This window comes from Micromys minutus (assembly GCF_963924665.1).
Source record: "Micromys minutus genome assembly, chromosome: 7".
In the NCBI taxonomy this organism is placed as follows: Eukaryota; Metazoa; Chordata; class Mammalia; order Rodentia; family Muridae; genus Micromys; species Micromys minutus.
In genome coordinates this window covers 49,940,671-49,956,663 of record NC_137976.1, presented here as the reverse complement: position 1 = coordinate 49,956,663, position 15,993 = coordinate 49,940,671, and the positions used below count along the sequence as shown (strand labels likewise).

Sequence of the window (15,993 nt, the reverse complement as noted above, 5' to 3'; positions counted from 1 at the left end):
GAAGGAAATTGTTATCTTACCCCATTTTCCAAGCTTTCTAGGCGATGAACTTTTTTTTTTTTTTTAAATGTTTTTTTAAAACACCTCCTGCCCCGAGAAACTGCTAGGTCCATATCTGCCTGTGCTGGTGCATGGCAAGAGTGTGCTTTATAAAGTTTGGTTCATTCTCTTCTCATCAGCTGCATTCATATCCTACCATAAGGAGCTGTGGGCAGCATCCTGTGACAGTCTCTTAGTAGTCTGCTGCCTCTCCATCCAGCTCGAGGAGCTGTGTAGTAAAACTTGCAAGGGAAGTAAGTATTCTCCCTTGGTTTTTTTAGTACTTCCTAGCAAGCCCTTCCTGTGAGTGGCAGTCAGCAGACCCATTTGTGTTACATACACTTTATATAAAGGGGTAACTTGTTGTACACAGGTTATTAGTATCAGCTCCCTTTCTCTGCCCTTGTGTAGCATGCTTATTATACAACATTTCTACTGCATCCCCCATGAGGTACCTTCTAGAGCCTCTGGTGGATGTCATATTTCTCAAAACACTTTCTACTGTGTTCACTGTTGTTTCTGTGCTGACGTGATGATACCACCCCTGAATGTTGTGACGACGCGAGGTGAATGACCAAATCGTGGTGGCAGCATTAGGCCTGCACGCTGACGGTTGCTTGAACACTGTCACTACAGTGACAAGCAGTCATCCCAGTAAATGAGGTGGCAGCTCATCTGTTAACTAAGAGCAGTAGTGTGGCTGGGGTGGATGTGCTGGACAGAGAAATCACTCATAACCCAGGTGCAATGGCACAAGAGAGCACGTAGTCTTTTTCTGCTACTTAAACAGAGTGCAACTCAGAACTTAGGGATTATTTCTGGAATTTTTCATGTGATGTTTTTGGACCTTTGTTGACTTTAGTAACTAAAACTGTGGAAAATGGAACTACAGATAAAGGACTATTATCATTTGTCTTCTCCTATTTTAAAGATTTTTTTTTTTAATGAGTGCACTGTAGCTGTCAGACACACCAGAAGAGGGCATCAGATCTCATTGCAGATGGTTGTGAGTCACCATGTGGTTGCTGGGACTTGAACTCAGCATCTCTGGAGGAGGAGTCAGTGCTCTTAACCACTGAGCCATCTCTCTAGCCCATCTTCTTCTCATTTAACTATAAAAACATTTCTGGACGTCAGTTAATATATAGAAATACCTAATTGTGTGAGAGCTATGGGACAATGTAACAGTGGTGAAAGTAGTGTTTCGCAGGAGGCTTTCTTTGAAATCTCTGTGCCCTAGCCTGAGGAACAAGCCCTTTGGTAATGATCAAAATGAGGAAGCTAGTGCTAATGGAAACATTTTCTCCTGTATTTACATATAACTTTTCACTTATTATTTAATTCTTTGCTTGTTTGTTTATTTTTACATGAATTTATGTGCACACATATGTGGTTGCCAACAGAGGCCAGAAAATGATGTCGATCTCCTGAGCTAGAGTTACAGGTGGTTGTGAGCTGGCATGTGGGTTCTGAGAACTGACCCAGGTCCCCTGTAGAAAATGCCCTTAACCACCCGGCCATCTCTCCTGCCCCTGTTAAGATTTTCTAGTGCTACTGAAATGACTTTCAACATCCACGTTCTGACTTCTCTTACACTCAGGGTCTCTCCTTCCTAACTTCTATGGTTCTACCTTATCCCTTCAACTCCTAAAAGGTGGAATAGGTGTTTAGTTTCTGAATTACCTACTTTGTTCACCTGATAATGTCATTTTCTAAGGTTTAATGCCATCTATATGCCGACAACTCTCATATTTGTTTCTTCAGTTTAGACTGATCCCAGGAAATCTAGAGTGTTGTCACAAGTACCATCGTGACCTCCCAGTTTGGTCATCTCTTTCTCACAACCCTCCTGTGGCTTCTCACATTTACAGTAGTAGACAGAGTACCTAGAATAGCATCAGGACTCTAAACAAAAGGGACATTTGAGGCCAGATTTTGTCATGGGAGGCTGTCTTATGAACAGGGTGTTTAGCAACATCCTAGCTTTGACACATTAATGCTGTTATCACTTCCCTGATTGTGACAATCCAACATTGCTGCATTTTAAATGAAGGGCAAGATTATCCCTTGTCGGTAAGCACTGAGTTCAGCCTGGTTTATCACCTCTTCTATTTTACCGTTATACCTCCCCACCTTCCTCTCACTCTCTCTCCCCCATTTCTCCAGCCACACTGCCCTCCTAGTTACTTCTTTGGCCCTCTAGGCACTCGTGCTGTAGGGTCTTGGAACTTTCTTTCCCCTGTGTGGTACAGTTTTGCCTCATATAGCCATATGGTTCACTCAAAACTATCCTGTGGTCCAATATCTTTTACTTGACCCCCAATTTAAAACTACAACACTCAGTATCCATTTCTTGTTTCCCTGCTTTGTTCTTGTCATATTCATTTGTCATTTTCCCTTGGTTAGACTGTTAGATTCATGATCACACTTCTCTATCCAATTTTGTTCCCTGTTATATTCCTAATACCTAAAATAGTATTTGTCACATAATGGATGTTCAGTCACCACTGAGTGAGTGAGCGAGAGAGTGAGTGAATGAAAGCAAATAGAGGAAGCCTGTAAGTCACTGAAATACTAAAAGATGGTTCTGTTCTACTGACAGCTCAGGAGCTAGTCAATGACTGGCTAGACAACAAACTTAAACAAGAATTAGCAAGTGATGGAGAAGGGGAAAGAACTGTGCTGAGAAGCCCCCCTGTGCCAGACGCCCATGGCCATTTGAAGTATGACAAGTTTGATGGTAAGAACTTATCTGGTTCTTCTAAGCTTTAACGTCTAATGAATGTTTCTAAGAAGTGTGTTTTATTGTTGTAAATAATAAATGATACATTTGACTTATCTATGTTTGGTTTATCTTTGTAAGTTTAATTTTTCTTGATTGAGTATAAATCCTTTTTGCTATATCCTCGGCTAGTACGTTCCTATTGCTTTTTAAAATTAAAATATTACATTATTTATAATTTTGCCTACAATTTATGTAGCAATTAAAAATATCTCTTGCCCATATGTCATCAGATAACTATTACTTTGATAGAGAACACACTTAAACATTCACATATCATTTTATAATTATAGAATGCTTCTTATGCTTTGATTCATTCTCATTTATAAGAGAGGCTATTTCTCTTCTCAGGACGTTTCTTTTTCTCTTTTGTACAAAGCTAATGTCAGACAAATTGAATAACAGACTTGTAAAGGATCTTATACTGTACCTTAAGGGTTTGGATTTTGATTTTGTTGTTTGTTTGAAGCTTTGGATAGGATAACATGGAAGAGCAGCTTTCCACACCCGACTCAAGTCAGCCTTGACATTCCTCTTGCTAGGACTACAAAAATCCCAAGTAGGGAATCATAGTCATGTGCTCTGAGAGCAAGAAGACTACTTTAATGTCACCTCGTCTAGCTGGTCCGTGTCCTTGGTCACTAGGCAAACCTATTACACTCTCCTAAATCTACAATGAGATACTACTACACTGCTATTCAAATAGCTTAAAGTTTAGGACTAACCATGCCCAGCCTGGGTAAGGAAAGGATGTGGAGGAGATGGGACACCTACCATAGGACTAGTGGGATGTAAAGATGCATCCCACTTTGAATGGCATTTTGATAGTTTCTTTAAAAGCTTAGTATGGACACATGAAATGTTCCCATAGTATAGCCATTCTCTAGCATCTAGAAGAAAGTGGATTAAATCCAGGGCTAATGCGTGCTAGAGAATGAGCTGTACCACTGAGCTATATCCTAGGATCGATTGACGGTTGTTTTTAAGCAAGAGATCTAGCTATGAAGAAGCTCTTAGTGACTTGGGCAAGGGCAGTTTCCGATGGATGGAGCTCTGTGCTTTTATCTGAAGGTAGTTGCTTACTTTTTTTTTTTTTACTCAGATGGGGGCCTCACTTACCCAACTGTCATTACTAGTTCCTGCTTGTGAAACAATCACAGCCTCATATTTTTGGAATTTTTATGTAAATATTAATATTATTTTTTAATTCCCCTCTTTGTTGTTTTTTTTTCTCCCAGATTTATGTGGCTATTTGGAGGAAGAAGAGGAAAGTACCACTGTTCAGAAATTTATAGAGCATCTGCTCCAGAAAGAAGTGGTGGCTTCTGAGATGGTGGAAGAGCTTGGAATGAAGGAAAACCAATGCAAGAGGCAGCAGAAGGATCCTCGTCTTACCATGGAGATGAGACATAAGCAGGTGGGAGGGAAAAACAAAATTAAAATGGATAACAGGAAGCAGTCTTTGTGTAACACATTTAATAAGCTTAAATAAAGACTTAGGCTTTATTATGAAAAAGGGTGCCATCTGTGGTTTGGTAAGGAAGAATAAAAATAAAATAAAAAGAACTTCAGAAGAAAAATAATTCTCATAAACTGAGAGTAGGAAACAATTTATTTAAGAAATAACCAAAATTAGAATAATAGATTTTGACCAGTTGAGAACTGAACTAAACTTTATTAGTGTGAATATGGTGCTTCCGATTATAAATATGTAGATTGCATTTGCTCCAATTTGGTCTTTGAATGGTGACATTAATATATTATCATGAATATTCTGCTAGATATTATAAGGATAATTCTTTTCTAGACAACTAAAATTCACTCATTTTGTGATTATAATTTGAAAAGGAGGACAGATCTGAATTAAATCTAGTTCAGCTGTTTTGAATTGGAAAGGCATATGGATGGGAACTTTCCTTCTTCCAAAGGGAATAGTAGGTAATAGAGGAAAAGGCGATCTCTGCCTCGCAAAGAAGTTTGGGGAACTCAGAATGACCATATCTTTGACTTATGACAAGGACTAAGACTGAAGTAGCACTAGTATCTACATATGTATGCTGTCTTTTTATAACACTAGATTTCTAGTTACACATTCTGAATATTCACGGTTTTGAACTATTAAGGTATACCTAGCCAGCCATGGGAATGTTGGAGAAATGAGAGGATGTAGGATCCTGGGTTGACAAAAGGAAGGAGGGAAGGTTCAATAAGACATGCCTATTGTCTATGAATCTTACCACAACTAGAGGGTAAAGAGGGTAAAGTTAAGAGATGAGCCAGCCTCTGAAGAATTAGCACTGAAAGGAATAAATGTGCTTATTTAAAATTAGCCACAAAGGTCTTGCTTTTGGTTTCCAACTGTGTCTACAATTCCTGGCATACTTAAATAAGGGCAAAATGAATAGAGCCTGGAAGTGTTCCCTAAGGCAAGGGATTTCTGTTCTGTCCTAATTGTAGCCACCCTAAGGTATCCCAATTTTTTCTTAAGTGATTGTTAAAGTACAGAGCCCAGAGGCAAAGTAGTCTTGCACGCGCGCGCGCGCGCGCGCACATACACACACACACACACACACACACACACACACACACACACACACACGGGACAAGCTTCAGAATGGGAGCTCATTTCCAATAAGAATCTAACACATGGGCTCTGAACCTTTCATTGCACTCAACTTACCCATCATGCAGTTCATCTCCAGAAGGTGAGAGTCCTCTCCTCTAACTGCTTGTAGAACTTTGTACTTGTTTTCACTCAGCAAACAAATAAACAGCTTTGTTTTTCCAATAAGCAGTAGGGTTCTGGGTGAGAATGTTTCAAATTTGTTCTATTCTGAACTTCAAAATGTGTCCTTAGTGCACTCTACTTGTGATTTCTGCAAGGTCAAAGAAAACCGCTTAAGACGTGAGAAACAACTGGAGTCCCAGAGAATGGAGCGTGCCCTGAAAACAGCAGCCTTCCTGGAGGCTCAGTGTCTAGTGCAAGAAGAGAAGAAAAGGAAGGCTCTGTTGGCCAAGAAAGAGAAGGAGGCGATTCAGAGAGAGATGGTAAAGCTGCGGAGGGAGATACTTGAGAGAAGGCACACTGTGGAAGAAGCGTGGAAAACGTAAGCCATGTGATGTGCAGTGCGGAGTACATGTGTTTAAGCAAATGCATGGGCAGTGCTCTCAAGTGTTAGAAATGTACGACCAGTGCAAATACTAAACAAGAGTAGAACACCTCCTGTTATACTATCTTAACAGATTACTTCTGCCTTTTCATGTTTCCTCCTGGTCATGGTCCCCTCAGCTGCTTAACTGCAACCATCAGGTACATTTGCTGTGTTACTCTGCAGTACCAAGTTTGCCTGGAGTCCTGAGATGTTTGCATCATCCCACTGAGTAGCTGTTCCATAACACCGTGGCCTTGTCCTATACTGTTGAGTATTTTGGCTTCTTAAAATGTTTACCAGCAGGGTTAAAGAGATGGCTCAGTGATTCTAAGCACTTAATGCTTTTCTAAGTTCATCTTCCAAAACCTATGTTAGATGATTCACAGCCACCTGTTAATGTCAGCACCAGGCAATTTGATGACTCTTCTGGGCTCCATAAGCACTTCGCTCACATGCACAAACCCTGACACAGCCTCACACATAATTACAAATAAAATTAATCTTTTTAAAAATTTACTAACATAAATAGTGCAGTTCAAAGTCTTTGCTCCTAGAACCTTGCTTTGCCTTTGAATTATATTTTTAGGATATATTTTTATGAGTTGGGTTAAGTGGTGTAGATGGTTTGTGACTTTTAAAACATTGACAAATTACTTTGCAAATGAACTGTACTTGTTGACAGTGGCACTAGCTGTGGACCAGTGCACCACACTCTTCTCTATACCGGGAGGTGTCATTTTCAGTCTTTTTTATGTTTAAATGGGCATCATAGTATCTGGTTTGCATTTCTTGGTTGTGTAAGATTTTTAAAGGTGGAATGCATTTCCTTATTCCTTCTGTGTAGTTAGGAATTGTCCCCCTTCCTACTGTGACTTGTGCTAGGGTCTTATTTTCTGATAATCATACAGCAAGTCATTGCCTGACTACTGAAAAAGGAGGAGGAGTACCTGACATAAGAGGAGAATGACAATAGCCCTCACAGGATGTAGTACTTTATCCAGGCTCATGTGGGAAATGAGCTTCCCAGGTGAAATACCTAATGTATTTATTCTGAGAAATAGTGCTGATGCATGAACTGCACAAATCTTCCAGCAACGTGACCCAAGTCTCTGAAACTACAAGCCAGAAAGACCTATTAGGTAATCCTTCCCCCACCAGGCCCCGCAGCTTTCCCCCCTGTGTTCTTGATTGCTCTCATTCTGCCCAATTTCAAACAGCTCAGCAGTGGACGTGTGCTTCGCTCCCTCAAGTGCTGGGCTCAGGCCTCCTCCAAATGCTGCTCTTTTCAGAAAGCAATCACCAGTGTTTTAGTGAGTTCTCACAGAGGTCAGCCCTGCTTTTCAGATTGCTCCCAGGCCTTGAAAAAATAGGCTGACCTAAAATAAATTGTGAAAACAAGTACCATTTGATGGTAGCAGAATGCTCTGTTCAGTTCACAGTGGGCACTCAACACATGCTCCCTGGCCAGTCATTTCTTATCAAAGTTAAGTCTTACCCGTGGTTATAGTGACACAGATAACGAACTCTGCTTCTAGGTGGATGAACTGATTTGAACTTTCAGACAGCAATTTGGTAATAAATAACAAGAGTCATCAAGTGATACTTTCCTTTAACTTAGGAATTCTAGTTCTAGGAAGTTTCCCCTAAGAACTGATCAGAAATGCAAAGATTTTTATACAGTGCTAACTAAAGTAGCAGAATTTATAGTAATAAATAATAAATTTACAAAATGAAAAGACAGTGATTGTACAATGAAGCGGGATTGACATGTTATAAATATTTATTTCTATGTGGAAGTATGAACGGCTCTTCTACCTCTCCAGTATTCACAATTAATCAGGTATTATTTTCATGATGGATATATATCCTGGTGTTGTTTTAAGATGCAGATGCCTGTTTGAGAACTGTACTATGTGCTTATTTATTGACCTGTGGTATTTGCAGTCTCACGGGGCCTTGCATTTGCAGTCTGCCACTGAGCTCTGCCAGCCACTGCCAGCCTAGTCCTAGAGCTGTACTTATTTAATGTCCCCATGACACTTTGTTCTTTTGTCTCGTTTGTAAGTTATCCTGAATCTGCTTCATGTCATAAAGTATTTCCTTAAAAAAATGTATTAATTACAATAAGAAAACACCAATTGCTGTGAGGATAGAAAGATGGCTCAGTAGTTAAGTATATTTCTTGGTCCAGCTCCCAATACCCAAGCAGAGATGCTTCACAATCATTATAACTTTAGCTCCAGAGGAGCTGGTGTTTCATTGGTCCTTTGAGGGCACCTGCTCTCATGTGATATATATTCACACAGGTACCTAAATAAAAATAACTTTGAAAATCATAAATAGTTTAACACTAGATAATCAACCTTAACCCAGTGAAACAGTCTAGTATGACCAGTGATAAGGCATAACATTACATGCCTCCTATATAATAAGTAAACATGAATGACATAGTGTCTGTATTCTAGATTCTTCTTTTCTTGAATTTCTATAACTGTAAAACGCCCGAAAGCCTAGGTGATTACCTGAGCTTTCATAGCTGATTCCTCCATGTGCTCCACATCATTAATAGTATTGCTTTGTATGCATATATCTGTAGTTAGTGCCAAATAAAAGACAGTATTGGGAGCTGGGGGTATAGTTGAGTTGGTAGAGTGCTTGCCTAGCATGGACAAAACCCTGGCTTGGTCCCTGGCATAACAGTAGGGGCATATGATTGTCTTTCTGCATTTGGGAAGTGGAGGGTCAGGAGTTCAAGGACAACCTGGGCTACATGAGACAGTTTCAAACAAACAAAGGCAAAGCTATAAGGTCACTTGAGTTAGTAAGCAAGGGAGGACGGGCCTGCAGGAGGACAGGGATGGAGGGTAGGAAGATTCTTTAGTTCCATCTTCTCTGTAGTAATTTTTAATTCTATTAATTTTTCTTCCTAGAAAGCATGTAAAAGCCCATGATAGGAATTTCATTCCTTCTTCACTTATGGGTTCATTTGGCCCTCTAATAAAAAGAGATACAGGTTGGGGAGATGGCTCAGTGAGGAAAGTGCTTGTCTCACAGGCCTGACAACCTGAGTTCAATCCCCAGAACCAACTAAAAAGTCTGGTGCTGCTGGAAGTCGTTCTGGTTTGTAAAGAGACTACCATGCCAACTGAAGTGCCTAGGCAAGACAGACCTTACTCTTGCTCGAGAAAGAGGGAAGAGTGACCTCACTGAACAGGAAGTACATTTGAGTTTATTCTAGCTCAGGTAGTGGTGTGTCTTTTCCCCATTTGCTGTGGTCAAGCTTCACAGTCTTTTCCAGCTGGCTAGTCTGAAGAGAATTGGTCTGAAAGAGGATAGGAAGGGAGTTCAGGGAACAGGATCACTGGTCTAGGCTATCAGTTCCTAGTATAGAGCAGTGGACCTTAGTGTAAACTAAGGTTTTACTGGGTGGGAAAGATTAAAACGTTTGCAGCATTGCATTATAAAAGTCTTATAAAATGGGGGAGATACAAAGGTTTATTCCTTGTTCCAAACACAAGGTTTATAGTATTGGATAGAAAAAAATGAATCCTAGTCTTTTCTAATCCTAGCGCTCCTTCAGCAGGATGGGTAGCAAAGACTGAGTGAGTACCCTATCTAAGAAATGCAGTGACATCAGCAGGAGAGACCCTGTCTCAAAACAAGGCGGAAGAGAACCAAGTCTCAAAAGTTGTTCTCAGACCGCTGACTCACAGAAATATTTATCTCCCCCCTTTCTCTCTGTCTCTCTGTCTGTCTGTCTCTGTCTCTCTCTGTGTGTGACTCTCTCTGTGTGTTTATGTGTATAAGAGTATAAACACACATGGCGGGGGGAGAATTTGATATTAATAGACAAACTTTGGTCAAGGTACAGCCTAGTAGTAATGTCAATAAAAATGCTTCATTAAAGCATCTGTGGGGCTGTTTGTCAAAGTACATAATTTATTTTATTTATATTTTACAGAATAACTAAGTTTTTTTTTTAAGTCACCCTTCTCTGGGATATTTAGTGTTCATTCATTCCAGTGTAGTAGGCTATAATTACTCATTCCTAAATCTAATAACTATTTTTAAATTGTTACGAATAGAGAAAAGAAAAGGCAAGAAGAAAATTCTCAGAGGAATCCAGAAAGGAAAATGATGGAAAGTGTTCACGTACATCAAGGTGAGGAGAAAGTTGCAAAAGAAAGAAAAAGACAACTGAGGGAGACACTAATCCGGACTTTCAAGGAAAATCAGCAGGTGAGAATTACAGTGTCTCTCCATTCAGCATCCTGTAGTGTGAATGACGAGACACTCCATCAGAGATGGCGGGTCACACCTATCAGCCTATCTCATGTGTGGCTGAGGCAGAAGGATCACCACAAGTTCGAAACCAGCTTTGGTTACATAGTAAATTCAAGCATAGTTGGTGCTTCTATCTCAAAAGCTAAGGAAGAGGGAGGGAAGGAGGGACAGAGAGAGGGAAAGGGAGGAAGGGAGAAAGAGAGAAAATATGAATCCTAAGTCAATGAGAATTCATCTTAAATATGTAAATCAGGCATTTGCTCCCTGCTGCCTGCTGACCTGGTTGGTGTACAGGTCAGTGCATCAGGTCCACGACCGAGATATTCTTCCATACTGTGGTGGTGTGGGTGAGTTTCCAGGAAACTAAGACTGTGCTGAGAATTCCTTCTGAATACCTTCTTTAGAATAGCTTTTAACTCTGCTCTTTGGTGGTATTTGAGGATAGTCCTACCTAGGTTATGCAGACAGTGTAAGAACAAGTCATTTGCCTTCTGGTATCTGGAATCCAAACAATAATAACTTATGTTTCTTCTTCTCTTGCTAATGACCTATCTACTTTTTATTTTTCTTTTACTTTCTTTATTTTTCTACTTTTATAGAAAAGGATAACTAAAGATTTTCTAAAGCTTTTAAAATTTTATTTTTATTCCCAAAGAATAGATAGTTGAATTATCCGTCTAAGGAAGGTTACTTAGTCCTTTGCAGCCATAACTAACTGACTTTATATTCACAAATGCATATGTTCCACATCAGTTCCTTTAGAATTGCCGTGACCAAAATACCCGACAGAAGAAGAAAATGTGAAAGCAAGCTGCATTTTGGATGATGGTTTAAGAGGGCTCAGTTCATGACCCCAGGCACTAGGAGAACAAAATGGCTGCAGGAGCATTTGATAGAAGACAGGTGTTCACAGCACAGCACACAGGAAACAGAGCCAACTAGAAAGTGGTCATAAATATACCCTCAACATCCTACCCCTACCGACATTTCTCCATCTATTCCCCAATTCCAAAAATTTCTACGATTTCCCAAAATAACACCACTTGCCATGAACCAAACATGCAAAACATGCGCCTCCAGGGGACATTTCAGACTCAAACCATAACAACTTATTTAAGCAGCTTTTTCAATGAAGGGCAATTGATCAAAATATGAATTAGGGATTATAACATTTCATATAAAATGAATTACTTGACAGATTTGTAAATGAGATGGTTGGATGAGAAAAGATAAATATGTATATTTTCTATTCCCCACAACACCTACACGAGGGCCTTAGGCATTGCTAAAATTCATGAAAGTTAATAGAATGAATACATAAGTGACTGGATCTAACAAGAGAAAAAAGAGTGTAGGGAGACACTAAGGGAGCTTGACAAATGTAGGAATAGACTTATAAAGGCCCTGGAAATCAATAACAGGAATTTGAGTGTGATGTGGTTAACTAAGATAAAAGGAAAAAGTAGTCAACACGAGTTATTAAAATACATGCATATTTCATGGTGACATCCTCGATTGATGGGTAGGAAGTTTTCATTATTGCAATATTAAAATGTTAATCAGTTTTAGTTTCAAAAGTAGAAGGAAATATAATGGGTTTGGATTAATATTTTGAGAAAGACTTAACAAGAACTCTTAGATTCTGTATATTTATGCAATTAGTGTGTGTTTCTATAACAGTAAAGTTTTCTAATTAAAAAATAGAAAAGGGGCCAGGCATGGCACCTCACGCCTTTAATCCCAACACTTGGGTAGCACAGGAAGATGGATTCCTGACTATGAGGCCAATCTGGCTTACACATTGAATTCTGGGACAACCAGAGCTACACACATGGACATGCAGGCACAAAGAGGTCTGTGGAGATGGCTCGGTGTGTGGACTGCTGTAGCAGAGGACCAGCTTCAGTTGTCAGCACCCATGTGGTGGTGCACATCTGTCGCTCTAGTTCCAGGGCATCCCACTCCCTCTTCTGTGCTTCATAGGCACCAGGCATGTGAGCAGTATGTTGGCCCATGGCACTGCTAGGGCTTGTGGCCTTGTTTGGATAGATATAAAGTGCGTCACTGTAGGTGGGCTTGAAGGCTTCCTCTGGTCAGGCTTCTCCCAGTGTAGAAGAGAGTCGCTGCCAGAGACAGTCTCTCCTAGCTGCCTGTGGGAAGACAGTCTTTTCCTGGCTGCCTTTGGATCAAGATGTAGAACTCTTGGCTCCTTCAGTACCATTTCTGTCTGGATGCTGCCATGCTTCCTGCCATGATGATAATGAACTAAACCTCTGAAACTCTAAGCCGGCCCAATTAAATGTTTACATTTCTAAGAGTTGCCTTGGTCATGGTGTCTCTGCACAACAATTGAAATGCTAAGACAGACATACACTCATTAAATAATAAAAGAAAGTAGGGAGAGAATTTATATTTATGGGCATCTTGAAAAGGCACAAGGAAAGCATGCCACGATAGCTTAGCAACCATGCAGAAGTAAGACATGTATTTCCTAAAAATTTAAAAATTGTGTAGATCCTATTCTATGGTAAAAATCCTATGTATTGTAGATACACTAAATGTTTTAGATGGAGTTTCAGAGTTAACAGTAGCGTAGTAGCCCCTCTAAATCTGGCTGCTTTGTTTGAAAAGGACATGTCAGTGTATTTAGGAAAGTGAGAACATTTGAGTGAATGATCCTTGTTTTGCCACAGATTACACTTGATCTTTTTTTTTTCTCATACATTATTATGTTTAAGGTTCTATTTTGAAGGTTGCTTTTGGTTTTCAGAATAAATGCAAAAATTATCTAGACAGTTTTTGAATCCCTGTCACCAGCCTTTCCAGTGTTGAGCAAGTCTTGTGATTCATGTAAGAAATAGTTACCACTGAGAGACCCTGTTAGAACATCACTCTCACTTTTCCACTGACATTCTTTCCCTATTCCAGGACTCATCCTGGGAACCAATGACTCGCTTCTTCTTAGTTTCCTCATTATGTGACAGATCTTTGGTCTTCTCTTGCACTTATAAACTTGTTTTGTTTGTTTGCTTATTTTGGTGTGTTTTGTTTAAGAGAATTTTAACTTCTTTCCCAATTTAGGGTGTCTCATGGTGTCTGTTGCTTGGAATGAGATTTTCAGTAAGAATACCATGAGGAGTGATATGGTGCCTTCCCTACATGTCAAACTGTAGGTAACTGTTGAGCACTTAATCCACATGTGTCCTGAGTTTCCCATTAGTCACCATTATCCTTTCATAACTGACAGGAGAGACTGACTATATGTGAACACCCTATTCCACTGTCACTTAGCAGTTGGAGCAGCTCCTAGTGGGTCCTGCCTACATTCCTGTTAGTGTGCTGTTTGCCTAATGCTGGTTTTTTCTTTTCCCCATTACTCCTGTATGTATTATCTTAAATTCTATGAGAAGGACCTGGCCCTTCCTTCTCTTGTGTGTTTGTTTGTTGGTTTGTGTAATTACTGATTTTATTCAGTATGAACTCATTGATTTTGATTTTTCTTTTGGTTGTACTCTTGATTATTTTGTAGCTTAAAGTGTCCTATCTTTGGCCTTTGAAATAGCACTCAGGTTGCCTTCTCTGCCTTTTGAGCACATGCCCATTCTTTTGTAGGCATTTTAAAAGGCACCACAAGATACTCCAGGTTCACTTGTATTTTCTCTGCCATGGTGCTGTCGTCAACACTTGTGTATAGAGTCCTGGGACAATGATCTTTAGAAACAAATGAAGATTACTGCTCACACTGCTTCTGAAGGGCCATTGTTTTTATACCTTCTTAGCACATAGCAGTAGGAAATATACTTCCTGTTTATGTGTGTCTGTCTCTTCTCCTTTCTCTCTCTCTTTTGATAAATATTTTTTTTCCCATAATCCAATCCCTCTAATTCTAGAGTAACAGTACAGAGATAGGAGTCATATTATCCTTGCACTTCCCTTATTTGTAATTTACATTGAACTGTCTGAAGTTGTATTGTCATTGTGAATTCATAATGATATTTTTTATATAGTCCAGGCATCCCCCTGCATTTGTAGCACTTTTCCTGACAACTAGAAAGCTGGCTCCTTTATCTACTTTCTATTGACTTGTACTTTGGTCCTGCTTTGCTGTAAATGTAAGTTGAGAATTGCTTAGCCAAGAGCTGAGTGTGATGGGGAACTGGGTGTGATGGGGCACACCTTTGTTCTCTACTCTGGGAAGATGGAGTAGGAGAATCAGGAAGTTAGTTTTACTTTTAGCCTTACAGTTCTCAGCCAAAATATTATTTTTCCAACATTACTTAAGTTCTTCTCTTCCCCTTCAGTATGATTGCATTGTTTATTATGATATGGATCTTAAACCTCTTTCAATGTCTGCAGTGGATGTCTAAAATACAGTTGGATCTACTTTTACATAGACATAGCCGGAAATAGGATAGTCTTTTGGTGAATTTCAGCACAGGTCTGGTTCCACCTTCCTGCCCAGGTCTAAGGGAGCCCAAGGTTGCCTTCACCAGCCACAGGTGAACCAGAGGAAAAGGCCCAGTGTGACTCAAGCCAGGGCCAGATAACAACCAGTGTGCTCAGAATATTTCACAGCACAGTATTCTATTCATATAGAATGTTATCTATCAGGGAGTTCTCTTTCTAGGAGTTGCCCCAGTGTAGGTCTATCATTTCTTGTGCTTTGATTTTGGACTTTTCATTGTACCTCTAAATTCTTAACATCTCATTCAAGCCATGTATTTAGTTAGTCAAGCTGGGCTCAGACTGAAAGCAGGCCTCTAGCTTCAGCTGTCCCAGCGATGGTGGCCACATAATTAACAGACTCCTAAGCAGAGCTGGGCTCTGCTGTTAGCACATACATTCAGGTGGCACTCAGCATACATCCTCTTCCCATCTCCTCAGCTTTACCTTTCACTGTGTAGGGACTTGTTTTTAGATAGAAACTTTCCAGTAGAGCCTCTCCTGTTTTCTCTTTGATCTGACAGTGAAATCTCTTTGGGAGATTCAGCAATTCATGTGTCATAGCTAATTAGCAGAAACAACATGGGATTAGCCATGAAATTCTTAACACTGTTTGCAAAGTGCCTCCTTAACTCTCTATTCTGAAATGCATCTTTGTTTAATAAGATTAGAAACTCTGTGATCCCTTCTTCTTGGGAAAGTCTCAGAGAACAATGGAAAATGGGGTGATATTAGCCTAAATCTGCATTCTCTGGGGAGAAGCTTTTGATTTGTGTATTTGGTTAGGTTTTTCTGCTAGAGGGTAAGATAATAATGACCCACAGGAATCGTTGTTAATATTATGCCTGTGGCTTAGACCCTTCCAAACATTCATCCTAAACTAGACCAAGAAAGCATGGGGATGCACTTTTTCTTCCTGCCAGGATGCTGGAAACTGTAGTTAAGTGCCTCATTTGTACAGCATGGTTCCTTTCCAAAGATCTTACTGTTGTCAGAATGCCTACAGAGCACTGAAGCAAAGCCATTTCTGGAGTGACACAGCTACTGCTTCTCTGCTGTGTCTGGGAGGGGACCTCCTCACAAATCAAAGTGCAGAGAAAGAGAGCTGCAGAAAAGTGCAGAGCGTGAGCCTGGTGAGCCTCTGCCTCTAGGTTATTGCCAAAGGCGTGATGTGGGAGACGGTTCCTAAAGTGTCTGAGACACGTGACACTCGCTTTTATGTAGTCAGCTTTAGAGAAAATCCTCACTAAAATTTACCAGTTTTGACAAGGAGGTTTCTTTCTTGTTGTCGTT

At 40.0% G+C, this 15,993-nt stretch overlaps 1 protein-coding gene across 1 annotated transcript in view; it reads left to right on the top strand.

The window, feature by feature from the left end:
- The window catches only part of CCDC191 (coiled-coil domain containing 191), a gene marked incomplete at its 5' end in the record, with an annotated part of 66,058 nt that overhangs the window by 10,568 nt on the left and 39,497 nt on the right, over nt 1-15,993 (top strand). Inside the window, 4 exons of the mRNA XM_080919181.1 lie at nt 2,642-2,779; nt 4,060-4,238; nt 5,705-5,928; nt 10,059-10,212. Coding sequence (XP_080775307.1) covers nt 2,642-2,779; nt 4,060-4,238; nt 5,705-5,928; nt 10,059-10,212 — 695 coding nt within the window. The remainder of the gene's footprint in view (nt 1-2,641; nt 2,780-4,059; nt 4,239-5,704; nt 5,929-10,058; nt 10,213-15,993) is intronic.